Below are 27,837 nucleotides of genomic sequence, written 5' to 3'. Positions count from 1 at the left end.
GAATTTAGCATGGCCAATGTACCTAACCAGCAGATCTTTCGGACTGTGGGAGAAAACTGGGGCATCCGGAGGAAACTCCACGGGGAGAACATGCAGACTCCACACAGACAGTGATCCAAGCCGGGATTCGAACCCGGGTCCCTGGGGTTGTGAGGCAGCAGTGCTAACCACTGTGCCACCATGAGTTGAAACATTAACTCTACTTTCTCTCTCCACAGACGCTACCAGACCAGCTAAGCTTTTCTAGGATGTGTTTCAGATTCCAGTATCTGCAGTATTTTATTTTTGTTACACCACTATTTATAAATCTGATATTTCACTTACGAGTCTGACATTTTTCTCCGATCCAGCCTGGTCGACAAACGCATTGTCCGGTGTGCCGATCGCAGGTTGCTCCATTGCTGCAGCTGCAGTACTGCCGACATCCCTCCCCGTACCGTCCCTCTTCACATTCTAAACACAAGCAGCCACACAGTTTGGCAATCACAGTGAAAGAATACAGTGGCACTGTTTTTCATCTTTACGTTAATTCCTGATCACGTACTTACCAAGCTCGCAAGCTATCCCAGTCCAGCCTTTGGGGCAAGTGCATATTCCACTCACGTGGTCACACTGGGCTGGGTCCCTGCAGATGCAGAGCTGTAAGCAGTTGTGTCCGTACCACCCGGCAGGGCATCCTACAGGGAATGGAAACAGGGTGGAAAAATGAGCTCAAATGGAAAATGAGGACAGCGTGCAACCCGCAGGTTAGTACTGCTGCCTCGCAGCCCCAGGGACCCCGGTTCAATTCCCGGTTTGGGTCACTGTCTGTGTGGAGTTTACACATTCTCTCCACGTTTGTGTGGGTTTGCTCCGGTTTCTTCCCACAGTCTGAAAGACATGCAGGTTAGGTGCATTGACCCGAACAGACGCCAAAGTGTGGCGACCCGGGGAATTTCACAGTAACTTCATTGCAGTGTTAATGTAAACCTTACTTGTGACTAATAAGTAAACTTTATTTTTGAAGCACTGCTCCTTCATCAGGTCAGCTGACAAAGGACCAGTGCTCCGAAAGCTTGTGATTTCAAATGAACCTGTTGTCATCTGATCTCTTATTCTTTCTAACAGATACTGCCAAGAATTCACCATAAACTGATAGTTTTTAATCAGAATCCACAATGTTTTCTGTTGTGGAGATGGGAAAAGCCGCATTGTTGCAGAGAAGGGTGATCCGGGTCTGAATTAGGAAAAGTCTCTATTTTTAACACTTCTGTAACTGGAATTCACCAGGGCTCTTGGCACCTATTGAGCCTTTATTACTTTGTTATTCGAAATCCATTGAAAAGTTAATTAAAATTCTCTCACGTTCCCTTCCCTCCAATGCAATTCAGTCAACCATTAACCACTGATTTTATATTATTTTTATATGGGAGTTGGGAGGGGTTGCTGAGAACAACTATAGAGCAGTAATATGTAATACATGTGGTGTGCATACAGCCGAGAATTGACAATCAGACACAGTCACTCAGGTCCTTGAATAGCTACGCTCGAGCTCCTGTCCAATATCATATCAAAACATGAACAGAAAATGCTGGAAGATCTCAGCAGATCTGACACGATCCGTGGAGAGAGAATCGAGCCAACAGCTGAAACTCTATTAGCTTACCTTCCCCAGAATTGGGTTGGGCAAGTTTCCCAGGACGGAAATCTCTATTGGCCCCGAGCAGGATTTTATGATCTCACCTGAGCAAGGCCGTGAAATCCCGCCCAACGTTTCGAATCTGGATGCCCCTTTGTCGGGGAGCTCTGACGAAAGGTCACCCAGACTTGAAACACTGGTTCTATCCTATCTCATGATGTGGAGACTTTAACCTGGTGTTGTGAGACTTCTTACTCTATTCTCTCTTCGCAGATACTGTCAGACCTGCTGAGTTCCTCCAGCGTTTTCTGTTTTTGATTCAGGTTCCAGCATCCTTGACATCAAAACATGATCTCAGCCTCTCAGTCCTGCCAACAGTTACTTACGTTGGTGACATGCAGCTCCTGTCCATCCGGGAGTGCACAGGCACTGGCCAGTCACGTGATCACACACTGCGTTATTGGAGCAGTTACAGATCTGGCTGCAGCCTTGACCATACCTCTGTCCACGGCATGCTAGGAAAACAGAAATCCAGAACTGAGTGAAGCATTCACCCACTTCCTGATCAAGCAATTAGCAAACTGCACAGAAATGTGTGCGCAGTCCCCTCACCGAATTTCTAATTTTAGCCCAGCGTCGCACAGAAATCGGTAGCAGTTACTTTTGCTGACAGGTCTGGTTCTCCCATCTCTTATTCTTTATACTGTGGACATCTTTATACACACTGGAGTTCTCGGTAATAACCATTGTCAACATTCTGTTGATTAATGAAGATGAGAAAACAATCTCTCCAGTGAGAATGATATTATTCCCATCTGCAATGTTTCTGCCCCATTTGAGAAATTTTCTAAATATCAGGCGTATTCTCCCTAGTTAAACAGCGGGTTTAATGCCACAATGATAATGTTCCTCTTCCATGGGATAGTGTTGCATCTGGCAACCGAGTGTCCCATGGAACGACTTACACAAACACACATGTCAAAATATGCTACAGACACACATACACAAATACACATCAAAATATGCCATAGACACACACACACCCAAGCACATGTCAAAATGTGCCATAGACACACAAACACACGTCAAAATGCGTCCTTGACACACACACAAACACATGTGTCAAAATGTGCCATAGACACGCACACACACACAAACATACATGTCAAATGTGCCATAAACACACACACAATAGCACACTTGTCAAAATGTGCCATAGACACACACACTCACAAACACATGTCAAAATGTGCCATAGAGACACACACACACGAACACACATGTAAAACGTGCCATAGACACACATACAAAAACACACATGTCAAAATGTGCCATAGAGACATATACACACAAACATATATATCAAAATGTGCCACAGACACACACAAACATACAAAATGTGCCATAGACACACACAAACATACAAAACATGCCATAGACACACATACACAAACACACGTCAAAATGTGCCATACACACAGAGACACAAACACACATGTCAAAATGTGCCATACACACAGACACAAACACACATGTCAAAATGTGCCATACACACACATTCAAACACACATGTCAAAATGTGCCATAGACACATACACACAAACATACATGTCAAAATGTGCCATACACATACACATACACACACACAAACACACATGTCAAAAGGTGCCATACACACAAACACACGTCAAAATGTGCCACAGACACACACATACAAACACACGTCAAAATGTGCCATACACACACACACAAACACACATGTCAAAATGTGCCATACACACACACACAAACACACATGTCAAAATGTGCCATGGACACACACAAACACACATGTCAAAATGTGCCATAGGCACACATACACAAACACACGTCAAAATGTGCCATAGACACACACACACAAACACGTGTCAACATATGCCATAGACATACACATACAAACACACATGTCAAAATGTGCCATAGACACACACACACAGACACACATGTTAACATTGCTCCAACATCATGATAGTTGTATCCAACAACAAACAATCTGGCGACAACATTTTGGAAATGAAGGTGTCCTGAAATGAAATTCTTCACCTCAGTCATAGTGACAGCTCCAATTCCCTTTACCAACAGGAGAATGAGACATTTCCAAATGTTTCTCTCCGTGAACCCCTCCCTCAGAGTGGACTTACGCTGGCTGCACTGATGTCCCAGCCAGCCTGGAGGACAGTGACAGGCCCCAGTCACATGGTCACAGCTGGCACCATTTCTGCAGTTGCATATCTGCTGGCAGTCAAAGCCATAAAATCCATCAGGACATGCTGGGAATGAGAAAATAGCCATGGGTTAGGGGTTAACAAGATCATTAACTCTTTAATGTAAAGGACAGTTGTAGGTCTTAGTACCATGGAAATGAATAGGGAATGACAAGGATTTAAACAGAGTCCTTTAGACAGTTATGACCTGTACCAGTAAGTTATTTTTTTTCAGAAAACCAAGTTACATTAGTTATTACCACCGAGTTAAATGAATGTGAGCAATAGCAAGACATTTTACAGTGTTCAGTTATGAATTCATTGGAAATACTAATTTTATAAAGGGCTTTAATCAGCAGGTTAACTGATTCTGATGGATTCCTCCTTCTATATGTTTTTTTGCCAATCAGAAATTACAAAGAGTTGTGAACGAAGCCCAGTCCATCACACAAACCAGCCTCCCACCCACTGACTTTGTCAACACTTCTTACTGCCTCGGCAAAGCAGCCAGCATAATTAAGGACCCCACGCACCTAGACATTCTCTCTTCCACCTTCTCCCGTTGGGAAAACGATATCAAAGTCTGAGAGCACGTACCAACCAACTCAAAAACAGCTTCTTCGCTGCTGCTGTCAGACTATTAAATGGGCCTACTGTATATTACGTTCATCTTTCTCTTCATCCTACCTGTAACTGCAACGCTATATATTGCACCCTTTCCATTCCTTCTCCCCTATGTGCCCTATAAATGGGGTATTTCTTTTGTATAGCGCGCAAGAAATAATACTTTTCACTACATCCTAATACATGTAACAATAATAAATCAAATCAATTCAGAAGAACTGAAACTGCTGTTATTGTTGGTGCATTTTATACTTTATGGTCATCATTCTCAGTGACCACAAGAGGGCAGTGTCTACTGCTCTTACAAAAGCAAACCAGCAGCTCCAGGTACCACTCTAGTTAATGAGATTTCAGTTTAAAGTTTGTTTATTAGTGTCATTAACACTGCGATGAAGATACTGTGAAAATCCCCTAGTCGCTCCGGTGCCTGTTCGGGTACACTGAGGGAGAATTTATTTATCGCTAGAAAACTGCAATATCGCCAGCGAGACCTCACTTTCTGATTCTCTCTGCCCTGCCGGTGATGACATGAGGTTCCAGATCCTCAACTCTGCATTACTGGGGGGGGGGGGGGGGGGGGGGCGCGCAGAGGGGTGGCTAGTAGTAGGGCCAGTGATCGGGGAAGCCATACATAGCGGGTGAGGGCGGGGGGGGGGGGGGGAGGTTGTCTGTGGGAGGGTCTACGGAGGGGTGTCTGAGGGGGATTAACGATTGGGAGCTCTGTGGGGATGTGTCAGTGGGTATGTTTGTGGGGTGATGGCGATCAGGAAGCGGTCTGTGAGGATGTGTATGTGTTTGGAGATGGAGAGTGGCTCCCCCCAACCGACACGAAACTCCCTACTGCCGAAATAATTGACAGAATGTGGGAAAACTGCATGGGGTAGCTCGGTGCAAAAAACAGAGTGAAACTCTCAGTTTTCAGACTTTTATGACACCCGACCTGTCGAGTATTTCCAGCATTTCTTTGTTTCATTTCAGATTTGCAGCAACTACAGTATTTTGTTTTGTAAAAAAAAACTAAATGTTTTATGAAGCTCCATGATCCCAGATTAGATCCCGGGTGCCATTTGACTCCAGCTGGATGTTATTATCCTATCCAGCACTAGGGGGAGTATGAGACCAGCAAAGTTGAGGTGGTATTGAAATGAGGAGTTGCTTTAGCTCAGTTGGCTGGACGGCTGCTTCGTGATGCAGAGCAGCACCAACAGCAGAGGTTCAATTCCTTTACTGGTTGAGATTATTAATGAAGGCCCTACCTGAGGTGTGGTGACCCTCAGGTTAAATCACCAACAGTCACCTCTCCCTCAAATGAGCAAGCAGCCCTGGATCTGGGACTATGGCGTAGCACACACACACTGAAATACATTGCATTATGTTGTGCCGTGTGCCAAGTGGTCATCATTTGTCAGGAGAATCATCATTCCCTGTCCCTATAACATCACTCCGTGTCTCTATAACATCACTCCCTATCTCTATAACATCGCTCTGTGTCTCTATAATATCACTCTGTCTCTACAACATCACTCCCTATCTCTATAACATCACTCCCTGTCTCTATAGCCTCCTCCTAACCATCTCCAGTCTTACAAACCAAGCTAACCTCTCTTCCGAAAGCCACAATTTAATCTGTCTCCACCATGCTCCCGGGTAGTCCCAATCCCGACCATCGCTGCATCATTTCTTTTCTCATATCACCTTTCATTACATAACATAAAAATAGGATCAGGAGCTGGCCGTTCAGCCTCTTGAACCTGCCCCATCATTCAATAAGATCATTAATTCCACATTCCTGCTGGTCCCCCATGATCCTTGACTCCCTTGTCAATCAAAGGTCTATCTCAGTGTTGCACATAACTTATGAAGCAGCTTCCGCTGCTCGCTGTGGAAAAAAATTCCAAACACTAACTACCTTCTGGCAAAAGAAATTCCTCCTCATTGCTGTCCTTAACAGGGGGCCCCCTTATTTTGAAACTGTGTCCCCTATTTCTACATTCCCTCACTAGAGGAATCATCCTCTCAGCATCTAACCTGTCAAACTTCCTCAGAGTTCTAAACACTTCAATAAGGTTCTTTCACCAGCTTTAACATTGCTTTTTTTTTACGCACTAGCTGGTGACATTTGCTCTTTGCAAGGAGTCGACAACAGAGAAGCTTGATTGGAAAATAAAAAGAAAGGGCTTACATCTTTCACAGAATGTTCCGGTCCATCCTGCCGCGCAGGTACATGCGCCACTCACATGGTCACAAGCTGCTCCATTTTCACACTGACACATGAACTTGCATCTTAAACCATAGCTTCCAGCTGGGCACTCTGTACATAAGAGAGAGGAAAAGCCAGTGTCAGGGTCTATTCCATTGCTGCTCTGCAGGCCAAGGAGGTGCCTCACCCTGGACTTCCTCTTGCCATCTCACAAGATGGCCGATTGGTTTAACTTGTAACTGCGTCTGAGATGTTATTCCTTTCTACGTAATCAAAGGAGATTGTGATTAATCTGCCATATTAGAAGTCAGACACTGTTTAAACCTCAAACCTCAGTTGGAGTTGGGGAGCAGAACAGAGCAGACAAGTACTGCAGTCCTTTTAGACCGCCGCTGGTACATTTCTAAATATTGTTGACAATATACCCACAATCAGTTATTTTCAAAGTGACTACAGTTCTACTTTATATTGTTCAAAGAACTCAGCACATCATGATGTTACCATGCTGGTAAAGTGATTCATATTAAGCAAACAATTAATATTAGCCATTCAATGCACTGGATTATATTATACATATGTAATTTTTATATATATTCTAACTTCCTGATTGCTGTATTTATTTCCTGTTTATTGCAATTGTCTGGGTTTGTACCCTTCCCTGATCTGTAGCTTCATTGACAGAATAGAGGCTGTAAGGTCCATACTGTTATATATTTGTTCCTTTTGGCTCAGTGTAGAATTCTGCAGTAAGTAAGTTCTGCAGTAAGTATATATGTAAGGAAGTGATGCAATGCGGCACAGAGTGGGAAACAGAAAAGCAGCAGATACAAGAGCTGTCATTTTCTGAGCTGTAATTTTCTATGGTTCTATGGAGAGAGAACACACCACTATTAAGTTATGTATATTTTGTTACATGTTCCCAAATGTCATTCTCCAAATACACGACACATACAAAGATCTGAACCTTACTCTGTTCACATCGATTGCCCGTGTATCCTGCCTCACACAGACAGTGGCCGGTCACAGGATCACAGCTCCCGTCAGCACTGTTGCAGTCACAGACACTTTGGCAGCCGCTGCCCCACCGGCCCACATCACAAGCTGCAGAAGAGAATAGACAAGTGTGTAGAATCTATTGTGAAAGGCTGATACACAACACACAGGATCTGACAGCTGCTGCCGCAATTGTCTGGAGCTTAGAATGTGGACAGAACTGGATTACTTCACTCAAACCAGGTGGAGGACCTCATAAACTGGAAGAGTTAAACAGGCCTTAACTTTCAAGGTGATCCCTTTGAAGACTCGAAAGCTGTCTTTGTTTTGTTGTGTGGGCATCACAGCTTGCTTCTCCCTGCAACCTTCAGTCAGTATAATCTGTTTTCTGAAAGGTGTGAGTTGTAGAATATCATGCATCCTGACACTGTTCAGTTCAAGAGGAACAGGAATAGACTTGAAATTACACTCAATGTTCACAGAATTGGGCTACTCACTGTGTTTTTAGCTCTTGGATATGGGATTTAATCCAATTTCAATTGATGTTAAGACTTTGAAAGATGCCAGGTCTCCATATGAAATTATTTGGGGGTATTATTATCCCAGTTTCTACTCAACATGAACCCATTGTGAAACCAAGCCTACTCATGGATCATTATGTATATCAGCAGTCGCACTCAGAAAGACAGTAAAAATTTAACACTGGAATGCTCTTCTCAGGCCCTGCAGCATTGTGCTCTGAATCCACTTACTCTCAACTGATAGCTCCCAAACCTGAAACTAGGTGTTCCATTGCCAAAAACTTTCTCCCTGTTGAGCAGAAAAATGCAACCCCATCCACAACAATTTGCATGCAGAATGTTGGAGAAAGGCAAAGGTTTATACATTCAAATTAAGGAAAAAAAAACCAATGATAATTGCCTCTATCATAATGCTATGCACTCCAATTCTTCAATGTAATCGCTATACGTGCAGTGCATCGATGTGCTGGCCTTGGAAAGAGTCCAGAGGAGGTTCACCAGAATGATCCTGGGAATAAAGGCTTGATGTTTGAGGAGTGTTTGAGGACTCTGGATCAGGACTCGATGGAATTTAGAAAAATGAGGGAAGATCTCATTGAAATTTACAGAATACTGAAAGGTTTGGATAGAGTGAACATGGGGAAGATGTTTCCATTAGTAAGAGAGACTAGGGTCTGAGGGTACAACCTCAGAGTAAAGGGGCAACCCTTTAGTACTGAGGTGAGGAGGAATTTCTTCAGCCAGAGGGTGGTGAATCTGTGGAATTCATTGCCACAGAAGGTTGTGGAGACCAGGTCATTGAGTATACTTACGACAGAGACAGATAGGTTCTTAGAGCTAATGTTTCGAGCATAGATGACACTTTATCAAAGTTGGCTCTGACAAATGGTCATCTAGACTTGAAATGTTGGCTCAATTCTCTCCCTGCAGATGCTTTCAGACCTGCAGAGATTTTCTGTCTTTGTTTCAGATTCCAGCATCCACAGTGTTTCGTTTCTATACAGATAGGTTCTTAATCGTGAAGGGGATCAACAGTTATGGGGAAAAGGCAGGAGAATGGGGTTGAGAAACTTATCAGTCATGACTGAATGGGGTAGCAGACTTGATGGGCTGAATAGCCTAATTCTGCTCCTATATCTTATGGTCTTATGGTACAGAAAGCAAGTTTCAACAGGCCTACAATTAGAATAAACTGGATATCTCAGTGTGTCACATCCCAGCACCAAAATAGAAACTCCTTTTAGATTTCAACTTGTGATTGAAATAGCGGGTTACAGAAAATATTGATTAAAAAAAAATCCATATCAGACGACTATTGAGAGTGAATAATGGAAATGCAGCTGGACGAATGACTGGATAATGTCAGAAGGATACATTAATTCAGCTTGGGTGGTTTACAGAAGGCACACAATAATAGAGATTAACTAACCAGTCCATTTCAAAACTGAACCAATCATTGTTAAAAGCAACATTACAATCACATGACAATGCAGGAGAATTTGTGCTTATTAATTATCATGTCACTTACAGGAGGAAGTAACAGGGAATAATGGGTAGTTTAATAAGATATGCCCTGGAGTGACTTTAAGATTATAATACTACGCATAAAGGCATAATTATATTGCATATAGAAAGGAATGTAGGCAATAGACGCACTTCATGAGCATTAGCTAGAACATAGAACATAGAGCAGTACAGCACAGTACAGGCCCTTCGGCCCTCGATGTTGTGCCGAGCTATGTCCGAACCCAAGATCAAGCTATCCCGCTCCCTATCATTCTGGTGTGCTCCATGTGCCTATCCAATAACCGCTTGAAAGTTCCGAAAGTGTCCAATTCCACTATCACAGCAGGCAATGCATTCCACACCCCAACCACTCTCTGAGCTAAGGATGAAATTGAAAGAGATCTTGGCGTCTTAGTAACTCAAACTCCCCATATCCAAACCAACGCAGAAAAACAGGTAACATAGTCAATAAAATGCTGAATTAGATTAAATTGTGTAATACACTTGGAATTTTCAAAAAAACGTTTGATGACGTAAAAGCCACTTAATAGGACAACAGCCCACGCTGTTGGGGTAATAGCAGGAATAGACAAGTGACTAACTGATAGAAGACACAGAGTTGGGATAAGAGGGACATTTTCAGAATGGCAATTTGTAACTCATGGAGTGCCACAAGGATCACTGCTAGGGCCACCTTTACTTACAATATACGTTAATGACTTTAACAAGGGGAGTGAATGTGCTATTGCCAAGTTTGCCGATGACACAAAACTTGGTGGGAAGCCAAATGATGAGGATGACATGAAAAATCAATAGAGGGATAGTGACAGCTTCAGTGACTGGATAAAATTGCAGATGGAATATAATGTAGGAACATATGAAGTTATGCATTTTGACAGGAAGAAAAAAGTTGAATATTGTTAAAAAGGGAAAAAGACTGTGGAAAACTGCTGTACTGAGGGATTCAAGGAATCATGTGCATAAATCACAAAATGTTCAGCGGGTAATTGGAAAGGCAAAGGGAATGTTGGCCTTTATTTCAAGGTAAATGGAATGTAAAAATAGGGAGGTCTTGCTAAGACTATACAGACCTCCAGTCACTCCATAACTGGAATACTATGAATTGTTTTGGTCCCCTTATCTAAGGAAAAGTATACTGGCATTGGAGGCTGGCCAGAGATAGTTCGCTTGCTTGATCACAGGTATGGAGGGACATTTTTATGAGGTGAGGTTGAGTAGATTGAACCTGTACTCACTGGAGTTTAAATGATTGAGAGGCGATCTTATTGAGACATATAGGATTCTCCGGGGGCTTGACAAGGTCGACGTTGAGAAGTTGTTTCACCTTGTGGGAGAGTCTAGGACCAGAGGGCAGAATCTCAGAGTAAGCGATTGTCCATGTAAGACAGAGACAAGGAGGAGATTCTTCTCTCAGAGGCTAGTGAATCTGTGGAACTCTTTACCACAGAAAGCTGTAAAGGCTGGGTCATTGAGATAGACAGATTTTTAATCAATAAGGGAATCAAGGGTTATGGGGATAAGGCAGGAAAGTGGAGGTGTAGATTATCATGTCAGATCAGTCATGGCCTCATTGAATGGCAGAGCAGACTTGATGGGCTGAATCGCCTACTTCTGCTCCTATGTCTTATGGTCAATTTGGTCGCCTCCACTATTCCCTGGCCTGAACATTTTCATAACCACAATTGCTGCTGTCCCTCAATCTGTACTGCAGGAACAGCACACACGATTCGGGTCTATCCCTTGCTAGTGCAGACAGCTGGAACAAGTCTGTTTGAAACTTGCAGTAAGCTAATTGCAACTGGCTTCAAATTCAAGCTGCCTCACTGAATGACTGAAAATTCTTCCGGAACCGTCCAACTCAAAATCTCAGCTGAATATAAGTTTGCAACAACACTCATGGACATTGTACCAATCAGAAGTCAACACACTGAAGAAGAGGATCTTTTTTGTAGAGCGAAAACTTCAAACTTATCTATTCATGCGATGTGTATATATATTCTTTACATAGAATGTGCGTCATTGATGTCTGAGTTACTAACGTAAAATCCTAACTATAAACTTCACATATTAACTCCTCCAACTCTTAAACTCAAACAAGTGAAATTCATCTCCACCGAGGGCACAGCATGGATGGAGGGGCCCAAGTTGTTCAATGTTCCTCTCCATTGGCTTCAGTGGGTGTACAAAAGGCCAATGGTCTACTGCTGCTCATTTTGCATCCTTGCCAACTTCGTATTTCATCCTCATGAATCCACCTATGAAGGAGAATCTTATCCATGTTTTATGTTCACCGCTAGAATGCAGCACAGACGAGACATGTGGTTCTTTAGTGCTGTAACTTACAAGCTTTGCAGTCACGTCCCATCCTCCCAGGGCCACAGACACAGTCTCCAGTTACAGCGTTACACTGCGTGTCATTTGCACAGCGGCAGGGATACTGACAAGATGGTCCATAATAACCCAGGGGGCAAGCTGGGAGCAAAGCAAAGGAAGGAGAAAGAGCAGATTAAAATCCAGATCACTGAATCATGGTGGTTTTAGAAGAGTGGATGACTATGGTGCATTCAGACATTTCTTTTTGCAGCAAGGTATCTGCTGATTAATAGATCTGTTACACAAAACCAATAGGAAGAATTATCTAGTTCACTGAAAGTCGTAATTCACTTCAGAATGTGCCCAACGAATCTAGTTTTGGTTGTGGCGCAGGAAATGTGGTAGTCAATTTGCACATCTGCAGGTTCCACAAACAGAAATGAACAAATGTTCTTCTTCAAAAGGCACCAAGGGATTCAAATGTCCACCTGAGAGGGCCCTCAGTTTAATATCTCTGATATTACCTCCAAAATGCACCTCCAACATTACAGCACTCCTTCGGTACTGCACCGTCAGCCTGGATTATGTCCTCAAGTCTCCAAACTTGAACCCACAATCTACTGATTTGGAGGGAAGAGAGATACCATTGAACCAAGGGAGGCACATAACCAGTCATTTGAATGGAACACAGTTTAATGACCAAAAGGGGAAAAAAAACTTTGGGCTTTTCAAATTTTTTTTGAAATGATCGTGTCAAAATGCTTTACTGCCAATGAAGCACTTCTGAAGTGTAGTCGCCATAGTAATGCAAGGAATGCCACACCCCTTGCAATAATAAGCCATAAAGACCATAAGGTTGATTCTGGCTTATGCTAAGTTAACACAGCTGGGCCAGCAGTTGAGGTCTATAATTGGCCTCAACTCCCCTGAGTCAGATAGCATGTTAATAAAGTTAACTAATGATTGCCTGTCTTATTGTTGTTCAATACTGGAAAGGGTGTATGTGTGTGTGTGTGTGTGTGTGTGGACAGGTGAGAATAGAACCAATGTTAGCTCAGTTGTGATGTCTTCAGTGATGGAATGATAAGCCAACCCTCACTGCCTAAGCTCATACCAGGTGCTCAAAGGCCACTGGCATACCTGGGACATTGATTCAGGGTGATGAGGGAGATAACTGAGATCTTCTGGTGACTGGGGAAGGAACTGCTTAACTCTACAGTCAACCATGGAATACAGAGTTTCTGACAGGGAGTAAAAGAGTCAAAGAAACAAGAAGAAATTAAATCTGGATCTTTAAACATTATAACAATTATTAATAAAAGCAGATCATGTCAGCGGTGTCAAATCAGGCCATTTCATCTGAATAATCCATCATTCAGACATGCTGCAGTGATTTTAACGATGGATACTCACTGTCCTGACAAAGTGCTCCGGTGAATCCTGCAGCGCAGTCACAAGTCCCGAGCAACTTGTTACAAACACCTCCATTTTCACAACTACGACAGGAGAACTGGCAGTTTATGCCCCAGCGTCCAGCTGGGCAATCTGTTTGAAGAAAGTGAGAAATCAGATGCTTCATACAAGTTAGTTTAGGCAATCACATTGCACACTGTATACATACATCATTATATTCACAGAATCCCTACAGTGCAGAAGGAGGCCATTCAGCCCATTGAGTCTGTCCAACTCTGACAAAGCATCCCACCCAGGCCCTGTGCCCATAACCTCATGTATTTACCCCACTAATCCCCTTAACCTGTACATCTTGGGGCATTAAGAAGTAATTAAGCATGGTCAATCCACCTAACCTGCACATCTATGGACTGTGGGAGGAAACCAGGGCATCCAGAGGAAACCCACACAGACATGTGGAGAACATGCAAACTCCACACAAACGCCTGAGGCTGGAATTGAACTCAGGTCCCTGGAGCTGTGAGGTAGCAGTGCTAACCACAGTGCCGCCCTGGGTAATACACAGTTGATGTGCCTTATGTTCCTTCATTTTGTACGGTCATGTCCAGTTGTGAGACAGCTGCCTGTTATAGAAACTGTCCAACTTTGGTTGCAGGGCCACAAGTTGAGAATTCTACTCTACCTTAGATATGCTTCACACATTTATTCAATGGATGTACTTTAAGTGTAATTTGTAAGATGAATATTAATCATGTTTTATTCATATATTACCTAAGCACACTTTGAATGTGCTTCAGACAATGTGCTTTATATGTACTCTTTTCTTAATCCCTTGCTTCCGAGTAATTCCAAGCTTCAGACTGATGTTGCGATAAGAATTCAACTGAAATGTGGCCAGAGGAAATTCGCACAATTATTTTATTTCAATACATGAAATAAAAGCGTCCCTCCAAGGAAAACAGGGGACTGCATTTCATCCAAGATGTTGAGGATTACTTTTCAATTGGGTTCACTGAAAGAAAGAACTTACATTTGTATAGCAAATCATCTGGAGTCACAAACTATATGATCTTGGACAGGTTAAACAACCAATGGGTTATTTTTGAAGTGCAGAGTATTATATAGGTAAATATGCCTGCAAATCTGCAGTCTGCAAAGACACAATAAAAGCAAATGCATGAATGAACAGATCATCTGTTTTTGATGCATTGCAGGAGCTAACCAAGGTTCCTTAGACAGCACCTTGCAAACCCATGACCACTACCATCTAGAAAGACAAGTGCAGCAGTTCTCAGAGAACACCACCACCTGGAAGTTCCCCTCCAAGTCACTCAACATCCTGACTTGGCTATATATTGTCATTCTTTCACTGTTGCTGGGTCAAATACCTGAAATTCCCTCCCTAACAGCACATGTGTGTGTGCGTACACCTCACGGACTGCAGCATTTCAAGAAGGCAGCTCACCACCACCTTCTGAAAGCTCAGTAGGGATGGGCAGTAAATGCTGGCCTAGCCAGCGATGCCCAAATCCCATAAAAATGAATTTTGAAAATGAGGATGGTTGGGGGAGGATGATTGAGAGCCATTCACATCTTACCCAGTCGACCCAATATCATGTGAAACACACGTCACATCACAACCTGGATGAATGTATCGTAATTGCATTAAAGGAGGTACAGCATTGAATTATCAGTGCCAGAGTGGCCACCTAACAAAATCAGAGAACAAATTGGTCCAGGGTTTTACCTGGTTTTTAACCTGTCCCAGATCGTATAGTTTCATGTAGGGCACAGAATGTATACACTGTGATGCAGAAAGTATCAAATTGTGTGGGACAGGCTTGTTGAATGTAGGGTCTTTTCCTAGCTACCATTATTTTGGATGTTTGATTACCTGGGTCCTAATCAGGCAAAGTTATATATTTGCTATTGAAACGTTGTCATTGATGACAACGTTACAGGGTGGAATCTTCCCGCCTCAGGAATCATAGCGGGTGGGACAGGACCATTCAAAGATCCACTGACCTCGGGTGGGATTTTCCGGTCTTGGGGTGAGAAAATTCTGCCCAATAGTCCGGCCTTACTGAACATTTTGATCTGAGGTGGTACAAAATGACTCTTTGCCCGTTGAGGTCCCATCCCAAAATTTCAGGCAGGATGGTGAAAGTGGATGGTTTATGAACTGATAACATCATTTCTCTGGCTTTCCTCCGGGTGCTCCGGTTTCCTCCCATTTTCTGAAAGATGTGCGGGGTTTTCACAGTAACTACACTGCAGTGTTAATGTAAACTTATTTGTGACACTAATAAATAAACTTTAACTTTTTATCTTCCACAATGATCATTCCAGGGCACTGTTCTTACTTCAAGCAGGATTTCATGATGCACTCAGACGCATTCATATCAGTGACATTTCAGGGTTAACACATCACTGTTTATTATTTTCAATTGTCTACAACTTTTTACAGTAACAACAGTGAGAAGTCATGGTAAGTTTGGAGCTGCCTTACCTATTTCACAGGACAATCCCGTTTTGCCTGCAGGGCACATACACTGGCCAGTCCGTGAGTCGCAAGGTGCCCCGCCACAGTCACAACTTTCTCTGCAGTTAATCCCAAATCTCCCGGAGTTACAAACTGTCGATAACAAGAGGAGTTAGCAAGAAGGTGGGTTGCAGCAATATTAAATTAAACCATTTTTGTCACACTGCATCATAGAATCCCTACAGTGCAAAACATAGAACATAGAACATTACAGCGCAGAACAGGCCCTTCGGCCCACGATGTTGCGCCGACCAGCTTTTAAAAAAAACACTAACCCACTAATCTAAACCAATCCCATTTCGTCCATAAACCTATCCACAGATCTCTTAAACGCCCCCAAACTAGGCACATTTACAACTGCAGCTGGCAGGCCATTCGGCCATCGAGCCAGTACTGACAGCAATCCCGCCTATGCCCTATCCACATAACCCCATGTATGTAAGAACAAAGAAAATACAGCACAGGGACAAGCCCTCCAGCCCTCCAAGTCTGTGCCGATCATGATGCCCTAACTGTACTCAATAAAAAAGCTGCCCTTACTCATCCCATTTCCCTCTGCTCCCTCCCTATTCATGTACCCATCCAAATGCCTCTTAAATATTGCTTAGTGTGCCTGCTTCCACCTCCTCTGGCAGCGCATCTCAGATATCCACCACCCTCTACATGAAAAACTTCTCCCGCGCATTTTTGTTAAACGTTCCCCCTCTCACCTTGAATCTGTGCCCCCTTGCAATTGACATTTCCACTCTGGGAAAAAGCCTCTGACTATCAACCCTGTCTACGCCTCTCATAATTTGTATCAGCTCTCCCCTCAGCCTCAGCCTTTATCCTCCTAATCGCCGTGACATTAAGTGGCAATTTTGCACAGCCAATCAACCTAACCCGCACATCTTCTGGAGTGTTGGATGAAACCAGTGCACCCGGAGACAGACATGGGGACAGTGTGCAGACTCCGCACAGTCACCTGAGGCCGCAGTTGGACCTGGCTCCTTGGCGTTGTGAAGTAGCAATGTTAACCACTGCGCTGCCACGCATCCTGACCCTCTGACTCAAATACTTACTCAACTGGCATCGCTCTCCGTGGAACCCTGGTGGGCACTGTTGTTTACACTCGCCAGTCTCATGATCACATGGCACACCGATCGCACAGTCACAATGGAATTTACAGCCCGCACCGTAGAAGCCAACATTGCATTCTGTAGAAATAATTATCCTTTTAAGTGAAAAGGAGAATTGTTTTCATCCTTTCAGCCGGTTCGGGTAGTTCCAGCAAGGATTATACTTTCCATTACGTTATAATAAATAGTTCTTTTCTTGACACTATGAATGTGCTTGTCCCTCAGAGTCAGACCCCAAACAAAGTGCCAGTGGGTTGTCTCTGAAATGCTACTTTGCCAACTTGAGGCAGCAATTCACGTTAGCCATCAATTTTCTTTGGCAACAGTTTTGTAACAGAAAGTTAACGTTAATATCTATCCATTGTTAATAACACGATAAATCAGGACCATAAAACCAAGATAGTTTGTACCAAACACAATAATGCTTGTTGGACACAAATGCAAATTTCCAGAACTAGGTGTCATAGTTTGAGGAGAAATGACTGGTGAGGAGAAATTTCTTCACCCAGAGGGTGGTGAATATGTGGAATTCTCTACCACAGAATGTAGTTGAGGCCAAAATGTTGTCTGATTTCGAGAAGAAATTAGATATAGCTCTTGAGGCTAAAGGGATCAAACGGATATGGGGAGGGAGATCAGAATATTGAATTTGATGGTCAGCCATGATCAAAATGAATGGTGGAGCAGGCTTAAAGGGCCAAACAGCTTAGTCCTACTTCTAGTTTCTATGTTACTGTGCCAAAAGGTGAATGGGATTTATTAAATGCATTCTCTCCCTCCCTATGCCAGATGGCATGCAAGCCCTGCCCAGTGAAGCACTTGAGACCACCTCATTGAACGTTTGTAAGGCAAGGGTAGATAAATTTTTGAACAGTAAAGGAATTAAGGGTTATGTTGAGCAGACGGGTAAATAGAGCTGAGTCCACGAGAAGATCTTATTGAATGGCGGAGTAGGTTGGAGGGGCCAGATGGCCTACTCCTGCTCCTAGTTCTTATGTTCAAGTGAACTGCTTCCATTGTCTCTATTGGAAGATTTATTAGAGCCATGCTGGCAAGGAGGAGAATGGCAACTCACAGGTACAGGACGAATTTTCCAGCCACTCACTTCTGTTGCCACTGCAAGTGAGAATGGAGAATGTGGTGCCCAGTCAAATCTCTGCTCCATGCAATGGGAACAGGAAATCCCACTGGCACGAATGGCCTGAAAATTCCGCCCACAATGCTGAAAGTACAAATTCTTAATAGCCATGTAATAGCTCCTCAGCAACACACATGTACCTTTTCCACATCCGAGGCCATGGAAACCTGGTTTACAAATACATGTGCCATTCTTGGGGTCACAGCCTGCTGCATGTGCCTGCACACACTGACATTCCTTGGAACATCCAGGTCCAAATGCCCACTTAGGACAAGCTGAAAAAGAGCAGACATTTCTTGCATCTTAGAATTGACTTTGTGGAGAAAGTAAATGAACACCCAGTCACCCAATGATATTATCCTCTCTAACATCTGTCTTGTTTTTTCTTACTCAGGGAGAAAGCAGGAAGTGACAATGTGTGAGCTGGAATTTTCTGACCTTGCCTGTGACTGGGATTTTTCAGTCCCGCTGCTGTTAATGGAGGCTCAGATTCTCCGATATTAGAAGCCTCCCACCACTGCTGCCAGCAAGAATGATGAATTCAGTGCTTAGCCAAATTTCCGGGCTGGCACAGTGGTTAGTACTGCTACCGCACAGTGCCAGGGACCTGGGTTCTATTCCCAGCTTGGGTCACTGTCTGTGTGGAGTCTGCACGTTCTCCCCATGTCTGTGTGGATTTCCTCCGGGTGCTCTGGTTTCTTCCCACAGTCTGAAAGATGAGCTGGTTGGGTGCTTTGGCCTTGCTAAATACTCCCTCCGTATACCTCAACATTTGCCGAAGTGTAACAACTAGGGGATTTTCACAGTAACTTCATTGCAGTGTTAATGTAAGCCTACTTGTGATACAAATCAATAGACGTAAAACCTAAACCTAACCCATTCACTGCAGCGGGACTGGAGAATCCCAGCCACAGGCATGGTCAGAGAATTCCAGCTGGACAGCTGGCTAAGTACAACATTGGAAAATGTCAGAGAATTCCAAATTCTATTTGTAGCAGTAAAATGATGGAAAATGATTTAAAGTTGCTTTCTGACCAAGCCTCTCTGAATTAAATAGAAAAATAATGAAGCTTCCACAATAATGCTGGAGACATGTCATAGACAATCAAAGCACTGACCAAAAGAGTAGAGAAAGAAATCTGGGGACATTTCAAAAGTTTGCAGGCTGTTATCATAGATAAATTCCATTATTTGGAGGAAGTCTGCGATGGTGATAGAAGGAAATGTTCTGGGATTTTCCAGCCTCACTGTGGTGGGTTTTCCAGCAGCGGAGGCAGCTTGTTATTGGCCACTGGTGGGATTTTTCACGGTCCCGTCAAAGTCAATGGCTATTTTGCATTGCTCAATGGCTGCTCCGCTGAAGAAACAGAAAGATCCCGCTGATGGATTCAGAGATGCAGTCATCGCTGCCTTCTGCAATGGGTGAATATTTTTGATAAAGTGGTGTTTAAACATTGTGGCCAGAATTTTCCGCACTCACCCGCACCTGGAATTTTCCAGCCCCGCTGCTGTGAATGGAGATTTAGCTGAGCGCCAAATTCTCCATTCTCGCTGCTGGCAGTGATAGAGGACTGTACGAGACCAGAGAATTCTGGCCTATTTCTCCAGCCGCTGTACTGGAACAGGAAGTTGTTGCTGTTGACGTTATTGGTGTCTGCCTATTGTTGCCACCCCCTGCTCACCATCCGCCCCACCTCACTCGCTCTTTCCCCTCTCGTCACCCCGCCTGCTGCTTTGGTCCATCCTCACCTCCTCTCCCACTCAGGTTGAGCAAGGTGGTGAGGGTTTAAGGGATGGGACTGGGACGGCAAGAGGATTCACAAGAGGAGCAGTGAGTGGGAGATAAAAGGGTGGTGAGCGAGTGAGGCAGTGAAGGGTTGGGAACGGGGCAGCAGTTGGTGGGTAGCCAAAATATTGTTCTTTGATGCAGGCAGCTACCTGTCATAGACATTGTGACTGCATGTGCAATGAGTGGATCCCCTGAGGTTTCAATGGCAGCAAACATAGCCGGAGTTAAATTGGTGAGATTACTGAGCAGTATGCTAAGAGAATGTCAACACTGGACTGCACCAATCTGGGGAACTTCCCGAGACTGGTCTTAACCTTTTAGCCATATTGACCTTGGCTGAATATTAATCATAATGGTGGTAACTTGTCAGAAAGTCAGAAAGTAATAATACCTGCATGCATGAGCCACTCCTGGGACCGTCACCAAAATTTAATCGTGGAGGCAACGTTATGGCTGGGGTCGAAAATGGCACCTTTGATGGACTTCCATTGGAAATTCAGTGGAGCAGAGGTTACAGTTTCATGTGGATTTGAGGAACATTGCCCTGTTTTGACATTCCAAGGCATTAACCTCATGAAGGATCAGTGCAACATCTGTGGCAGAAGTGGTGGTCAGGCTCACTACTGTGGCTGATATTTCCAGAACTTGGGACCAGATGCGAATGCTAACATACACTTAAGGAAAACATTACAGTAGCCCGTCTTCAAAAGCTACCTCTCAACGACAAGGTTTTCACCTACTAACTGTAATCAAATCACACATCTAACAAAGTCACAAAATTTCCCATCATTAGATGCAAAATAGCAACCTGTCAAAGTAGATATGATGGATGTGCGGAATGGAAAGAAATTGTACAAATGTAGATGAGGGTGTACAGCTTATTGTTATAATGTGGAGATGCTGGCATTGGACTGGGGTGGGCACAGTAAGAAGTCTCACAAGACCAGACTAAAATCCAACAGGTTTATTTGGAATCACAAGCTTTTGGAGGACCGCTCCTTCTTCTGGTGAGTGGGGGTAGGTTCACAAACACGACATATATAAGAAAAGATGCAATTGCAAGATAATTACAGATTGCATTCCTCAAAAACTTGATTTCCTGTAAAGACTTGGATTCTAACCATGCTTCACATTCTGATCTGTAATTATCTTGCAATTGTGTCTTTGCCTATATATGCCATGGTTGTGAACCTACCTCCATTCACCTGATGAAGGAGCAGTGCTCCAAAAGCTTCTGATTCCAAATAAACCTGTTGGACTTTAATCTGGTGTTGTGAGACTTCTTATTGAGCTTATTATTAGGGAGATGGTACTTTATTCTACATCTGCCTCGGCTGTATTTGATCTAAAGGTGCTCATTTCAGCAATTTCTTGCAATGGCATTCCTTACCACACAAAAAAAAACTCACCATGGAATAAGATCTAATTCCAATCAATGATTATTCATTAGCAGTGAGCATTATATGGAACGTGCCAATCCATACTCACGTAAATGGCAGAAGCGTCCATACAGTCCAGGATCACAGAAACAAGCCCCATAGAATCGGTGACAGTAGCCATTGCTGGCACAGTTACATCGTTTGTTACAGCCTTTCCCAAAGAATCCTTTTGGACAACCTAACAACAAGAAAAAGAATAGCTTCACCAAACATATAGAGTTAGCAATTCCGTATCATCAAAACTTGGGAGCCAATAAGTTGGGAGGAAGATCTTGTCCAATTCAGACTTCCAAATTGGACTTGCAACTCCAAGCTGTGACAAATTTTCTTTCTAGCACAAACCAGTTTATCTGCAGATGATATTTTCTTCTGTTGAATGTGCAACTGCAGAAATTGGTGGGAAAACAGGAAAATCAGAATGGATGACTTCGGGAATGACTGGGTTCTTCTGGCTTGGAAGAAAAGGAATGTCAAAGGTATGTGAGACTGCATACGGGTGGAAAAAGTAACTGCAATAGTTAAAACCATGACAACCGGACAAAGACAGAATTCAAGCAGGCAAGATTTGGGACCAATTAAAGGGAATGGATTTCTGGGTTGGCTGTTAAAGACAAAACATTTCTGAATAACAAGAAACATTCTGTTTCTGCCTGTTTTTCTTTTAAATGTAGGAGTAGGGATGGTCATATGGTCTGGTTCATCTGGTGGTGTAGTGGTTAGCACAGCTGCCTCACAGCATTAGGGACCCGGGTTCGCTTCTGGCCTCAAGTCACTGTCTCTGTGGAGATTGTAAGTTCTCTCTATGTCTGCGTGAGTTTCTTCTGGGTGCTCTGGATTCCTGCCACAGTCCAAAGATGTGCGGATTAGGTGGATTGTCCATTAGGTTAAATTGTCCCTTACTGTCCAAAAATGTGTAGGTTAGAGCAATTAGCAATGATAAGGTATGTAGGTTACAGGGATAGGGACAAGGCCTGGGTAGAAATCCTGTCAGGAATTAGTGCAGACTGGATGGGCCAAATGGCCACTTCTGCACTATTATGATTTAATTTTTGTTTTACATGACAAAAAAAGTTTAATAGCAACAGATGGGAAAATGATAAAGAGCAACAGAATACATGTTGAACAGGGGAAGAGGTAAATTGAACAGAAGGAAACATAGAAACATAGAAAATAGGAGCAGAAGGAGACCATTTGGCCCTTCCAGCCTGTTCCGCCATTCATTACAATCATGGGCTGATCATCCAACTCAATAGCCTAATCTTGCTTTCTCCCCATAACTTTTGAAACGAGAGGAACATAGAAACATACAACTCGAAAAGAAGCCATTCAGCCCATTGTATTCATGGTGGCTTTCTGCGAGAGTAATTTGACTTGTCTCACTCCCCTGACTCTTCCCCATAGCCTTGCATTTTCTTCTCTTAAATAATTTCCCCAATTCTCTTTTGAAAGCCATATCTGACTGTGCCTCCATCACAGGAGAAAGACAGTTCGCCAGATAGAGGAACAGAGTTTCCTGGTTTTGTTGTGCATTGTATGGAGAGTGTCTGGATACAGCAAACATTGGACCAATCAAGGGGACTGCCTTGTGGCCATGTGCTCCTCTCCATTAATTTTTTTCTCTATTGGTTGCAATTCAATAAGGCCCAGGGGCAGGGATTGGAAAAACTGAGGAGATAGACATAACAGTGATAAAGGACCTGCCTAACTCGGGAACACTGGATGGATTTTTTGAACAGAGGGATACAAACCATCTTCACAAAATTCCCCAGCAATTCCAGGTGGGCAACGACATGTCCCTTTGACCGTATCACAGGTTCCTCCATTCTGACACTTGCAGATGCTATTGCAGTCCTTCCCAAAGGTACCCTGGGGACAGGCTAAGGAAGAGAAATAAAAAAACAGCAGCAGACAATGAGCTGAAAGTCACTGACATCTTGCAAACGTGACATCAAAGCCTTGATCTGGCAGCCCTGTTAGCCATGGGTGCAAATTCCATGATGGCCACTAAATCTCATGAATGGCCAGGAAAAAAGGGATTTGTGCTAGTGAGATCTAAGTTTGAGATCTTCCCCACCCCCTACCAGTGACATAATCAGGTACATTCCCAGAACGAGCCTTAACCTGATCTCCAGACATTATAACATACCTAAGTGTAATTCTTGGGCTTGACTCAGTAGAGTTTGCCCACAATGTATCCTCCCCACCACCCCGGTGGCATGATGTCATGCCAACACATATCACCACTGGTTTACCAAAGCAGAAATCAGTCATGGTGACCATGCAGGGATGCAGAGGTGCCTATAGACCCCATAGGTTGAGAGATAAGGCTGGGCAGTGCCTTCTGGCACCCTGGCAATGCTTAGGGGGCACATGAAGGGGGTTCCAGCAGGAGAGATTACCCTCCACAATTGTGAGGGTGGTTCCCCTTCTGTGTGGTGGGCAGGAGAGGGGAGAGCTCAAATAGTCAACAGCTTTAAGTATTTAGGTGTCTAGATCAGCATCAACCTGTCCTGGTCCCCCCATGCCAACAGTATGGTTAAGAAAGCCCACCAACGCCTCTACTTTCTCAGAAGGCTAAGGAAATTTGGTATGTCTGCTATGACTTTCACCAGATGCACCATAGAGAGCACGCTTTCTGGTTGTATCACAGCTTGGTATGGCTCCTGCTCTGTCCAAGACTGCAAGGAATTACAAAGGATCGTGAATGAAGCCCAGTCCATCACTCAAACCAGCCTCCCATCCATTGACTCTGTCTAGACTTCCTGCTGCCTTGGTAAAGCAACCAGCATAATCAAGGACTCCACGCACCCTGGACATTCTCTCTTTCAACTTCTTCCATTGAGAAAAAGATACAAAAGTCTGAGGTCACGTACCAACCAACTCAAGAGCAGCTTCTTCCCTGCTGCCATCAGACTTCTGAATGGACCTATCTCGCATTAAGTTGATCTTTCTCTACATCCTAGCTATGACTGTAACACTACACTGTGCACTCTCTTGTTTCCTTCTTTATGAACAGTATGCCTTGTCTGTATAGAGCGCAAGGAACAATATTTTTTTCCTGTTTACTAATATATGTGACAATAATAAATCAAATCAATGTCTGCAAGGGGAAGGACTGCTGCAATGCTTGGAGGTGTATCCCAATCTCTGTGGGGATGGTCCCAATGTCCCTGAGGGGGAAGGAGGCTCATTAAAGTTGACTTTGGGATCCAGGCACTCAATCTCAGAGTTCTGGCTTTGCTGGTGTGTTTAGGTCCCACCCCCCCCCCCCAGCTGGCTGTGTGATCTTTGCCAACACTTTGGAATTGCTCAGAATGCTGTTTAATCAGGCAAGAAAAAGAGTTTTAAAGCCAGGGAGTTCCACACAGGTTTTCCCGTCTGATTCAGCTCACTCCAACAGTCAAGTTTTAATACAATATAGAACACTTGATGGCTATTCAGCTCATTTAGTCTGAATTAATTCTCTGACAAGATTTCTGCCCGGGCCCTCTCCATCATTCTATCCCTTTCTCAGAAGGGTAGTACCCCTACAATTGCTCACAATTCAAGATGTTTCTGTCCCATCAAAACATTTGCTGGATGCAATGCAACTACACATATTCAATCTGGAAACTTACAATTAATTTAGCAGATTTTATGCTTTCGAGTGGCAAAGCACGCAAATATTTTGCGTTGAAATAGAAAGAATGACAGAACAATAAGATTGTAAATTTTCTCTGAGCTGCTCGCAGCATTATTTCATAGGAATGCTGCTGAAACCATAGTTATGCAGTTATCTCAATGGTCCTTCTATTGGTCTATAGTAACTTCAGCAAACGTTTTGGAATTGTACACATTAGACAAAATTTAATTTTAACGATTGCCCCCTGCCCCCACCAACCCCCCCCCCCCCCCACCCCACCCACCCCCACCCCCCACCCCCCACCTCTCCCAATGCAGGTTCTGAGGTGGGGAGGGAGTAAAAATTGAACAGATGGGATTTCCCCCTCCCACCCTTCCCGGGAACCCACCCAGACGCAATTTCACACTTGGGCAGGCAGGGCCTCAGGTGAGAAACTCAGCCATTCACCTACCGAGGGCCTGCAGAGCTCTGAGCTCTGATGTCCTTTCTTAAATAAGGAGACCAAAACTAGGTTATATTCTCGGTATGTCTCACTGCCCTGTAGAGTTGTAGCAAAATAGCCCTACCTCTACATCCTATTCTCCTTGCAATAAATAACAACATTCCAACTGCCGTCCTAATATCTTGCTGTACCCAAATACCTTTCTTTTCTGATTTGTGCATCAGCACACCCAGAACTTTCTCGACCTCAGAGTTCTGCAACTCTCTCCATTTCCTTTACAAAACCATGTTGACTCTGCCTGATTACATTGAGATTTTCTAAACATCCTGCTTTAACCTCCTTCATAATTTTGACACTTTTCCCTATAAGAGATGTTAGACTGACTGGTCTGTAATTTCCTGTTTTCTGTCTCCTTCCTTTCTTGAGTAGAGGAGTCATTTTCGTAATTTTCCAATATGATGTCCTTTTTCAGAATCTGGAGAATTTCGGAAAATTAAGGCACCTACTAATTCAGCAGTTGCTTCTGTTAAGACCCTAGGATAAAGCCTGTTGGGACCAGATGATTTGTCAGCTTTTAGTTCTAATAATTTTCTCAGTATCCTTTCCCTTCTGATAATGATTGTTGGAAGTTCCTCCCTCCCTTTCACATGATTTCTGGAATGTTATATGTATCCTCTATGTACCTTAGGTTCAATTCCCAGCTTTGGTCACTGCCTGTGTGCAGTTTGCACATTCTCTCTGTGCCAGTTTGGGTTTCCCCCAGCTGCTCTGGTTTCCTCCCACTGTCTAAAGATGAGCAGGTTCGGCGAATTGGCTAAATTCTCCAGCAATGTACCCGAATAGGCACAGGAATGTGGCGACTAGGGGAATTTCACAGCAATTTCATTGCATTGTGAATATAAGCCTATCTGTAACTAATAAATAAACTTAAAACTTTACAATGAGAATGGATACAAAGACCGAAATTTTACCAGCACGCCTACACTGGAATCGGTGTGGGCGCAACTCACAGAACGGAATTCTCCGTTGGCCTTGGGTGGGATTTGACATGTCTCACCAGAGCAAGGTCATAAAATATCAGCCAAAATATCACGTTCCACTTCCTTACTTTTCATTATCAATTCCAGTCTCACTCACTAGAGGACCAGCGCTCACTTTACACACTCTTTTTCTTTTCAAATACCTATAGAAACTATTGTTGTCTGTTTTTATATTTCTAGCTAGTTTTCTCTTATATTTTAATTTCTGCATCCTTACTAATCATTCAATCATTTTTCGCTGTCCTTCTCTTTGTAAAGTTGCCATTTTCCAGTGTTTATGCCCCACATACGCCTTCTCCCACTCTAATTACTTCATCTTATTCAATAGGCAGAAACTAGTTTTAAATTTAAAAAATACACTGGATATTATTATAACAATTGAACACCATGGGTGTGTGATAACAAGGTAGTTCAAAGGAGCACACATCACATGAGTGAAGACAATCAACAATATTGGTGCCTCACATGTCCCCTCTCAGTCATTGCCATCATCTTTTATTCATGGGACATGTGTGTCGCTGGCTGGCCAGCATTTATTGCCCATCCCAAGTCATCCTTGAACTGAATGGCTTCCTAGATCATTGCAGAGGGCAGTTAAGAGTCAACAACATTGTTGTGGCTCATGTAGGCCAGACTAGGTAAGGACGGTAGATTTCTTCCCCTGAAGGACATTAGTGAACCAGATGGGTTTTTCCAACAATTAACAATGGTTTCACGGTCATCAGTAGATTCTTAATTCAGGTATTTTTAACTGAATTCAAATTCCCCCAACTGCCGTGTCGGGATTCGCTCCAGATCACCAGAATGTTAGCTGAGTTTTTGGATTAATAGTCCAGCGGTAATATCACTAGGCCATTGCCTCCCCTTGTAATAGATGATGTTCTTGTGAGATGTTCAGAATTAATCAACTTACACAGCATTCATTTATCTGTAGGAGCAATAAATTGCCTATTTTGCTCCAGGAAACTTCACTTTGACATAAAAACAAATGCCTTCAGCAACTTTCAATTTGAAATTATCCCCAGTAAAATATTTCTCTACAAGCTCTGGAATATCTGGTGGCCAGTTTGAATGTCTCCAAGTAACATGGTGCTGAAGTGTATTCCCTTGCTGCTCTTTAACATCATGTCACAAGCTGCTGTTAAGATGGCATTGAGTTACCCGAGAGGGAGTCAATCCTTCAGGAAGCAAAATGTAAAGAAAACAGAACTGTTATTTATCTTTGTGGAGCGGGGGTGAGGGGCAGGATAGTTTA

The 27,837-nt window shown here is 43.4% G+C and overlaps 1 protein-coding gene across 1 annotated transcript in view; it reads right to left on the bottom strand.

Moving 5' to 3' along the window:
* LOC145341256 (uncharacterized) overlaps positions 1 to 27,837 on the bottom strand; it is a 294,802-nt gene that overhangs the window by 23,249 nt on the left and 243,716 nt on the right. Inside the window, exons 15-27 of the mRNA XM_080186183.1 lie at positions 23,227 to 23,355; positions 21,528 to 21,656; positions 18,391 to 18,525; positions 17,056 to 17,190; positions 15,962 to 16,087; positions 13,453 to 13,584; positions 12,070 to 12,198; positions 7,655 to 7,786; positions 6,668 to 6,796; positions 3,799 to 3,927; positions 2,005 to 2,133; positions 549 to 677; positions 325 to 453 (exon numbers count right to left, since the gene is read on the bottom strand). Coding sequence (XP_080042309.1) covers positions 325 to 453; positions 549 to 677; positions 2,005 to 2,133; positions 3,799 to 3,927; positions 6,668 to 6,796; positions 7,655 to 7,786; positions 12,070 to 12,198; positions 13,453 to 13,584; positions 15,962 to 16,087; positions 17,056 to 17,190; positions 18,391 to 18,525; positions 21,528 to 21,656; positions 23,227 to 23,355 — 1,692 coding nt within the window. The remainder of the gene's footprint in view (positions 1 to 324; positions 454 to 548; positions 678 to 2,004; positions 2,134 to 3,798; positions 3,928 to 6,667; positions 6,797 to 7,654; positions 7,787 to 12,069; positions 12,199 to 13,452; positions 13,585 to 15,961; positions 16,088 to 17,055; positions 17,191 to 18,390; positions 18,526 to 21,527; positions 21,657 to 23,226; positions 23,356 to 27,837) is intronic.

Source organism: Carcharhinus amblyrhynchos, chromosome 3 (assembly GCF_965287045.1).
Source record: "Carcharhinus amblyrhynchos chromosome 3, sCarAmb.v2.hapA, whole genome shotgun sequence".
NCBI lineage: Eukaryota > Metazoa > Chordata > Chondrichthyes > Carcharhiniformes > Carcharhinidae > Carcharhinus > Carcharhinus amblyrhynchos.
The sequence above is the reverse complement of the archived record's forward strand: the minus strand, read 5'-3'. Positions and strand labels throughout refer to the sequence as shown.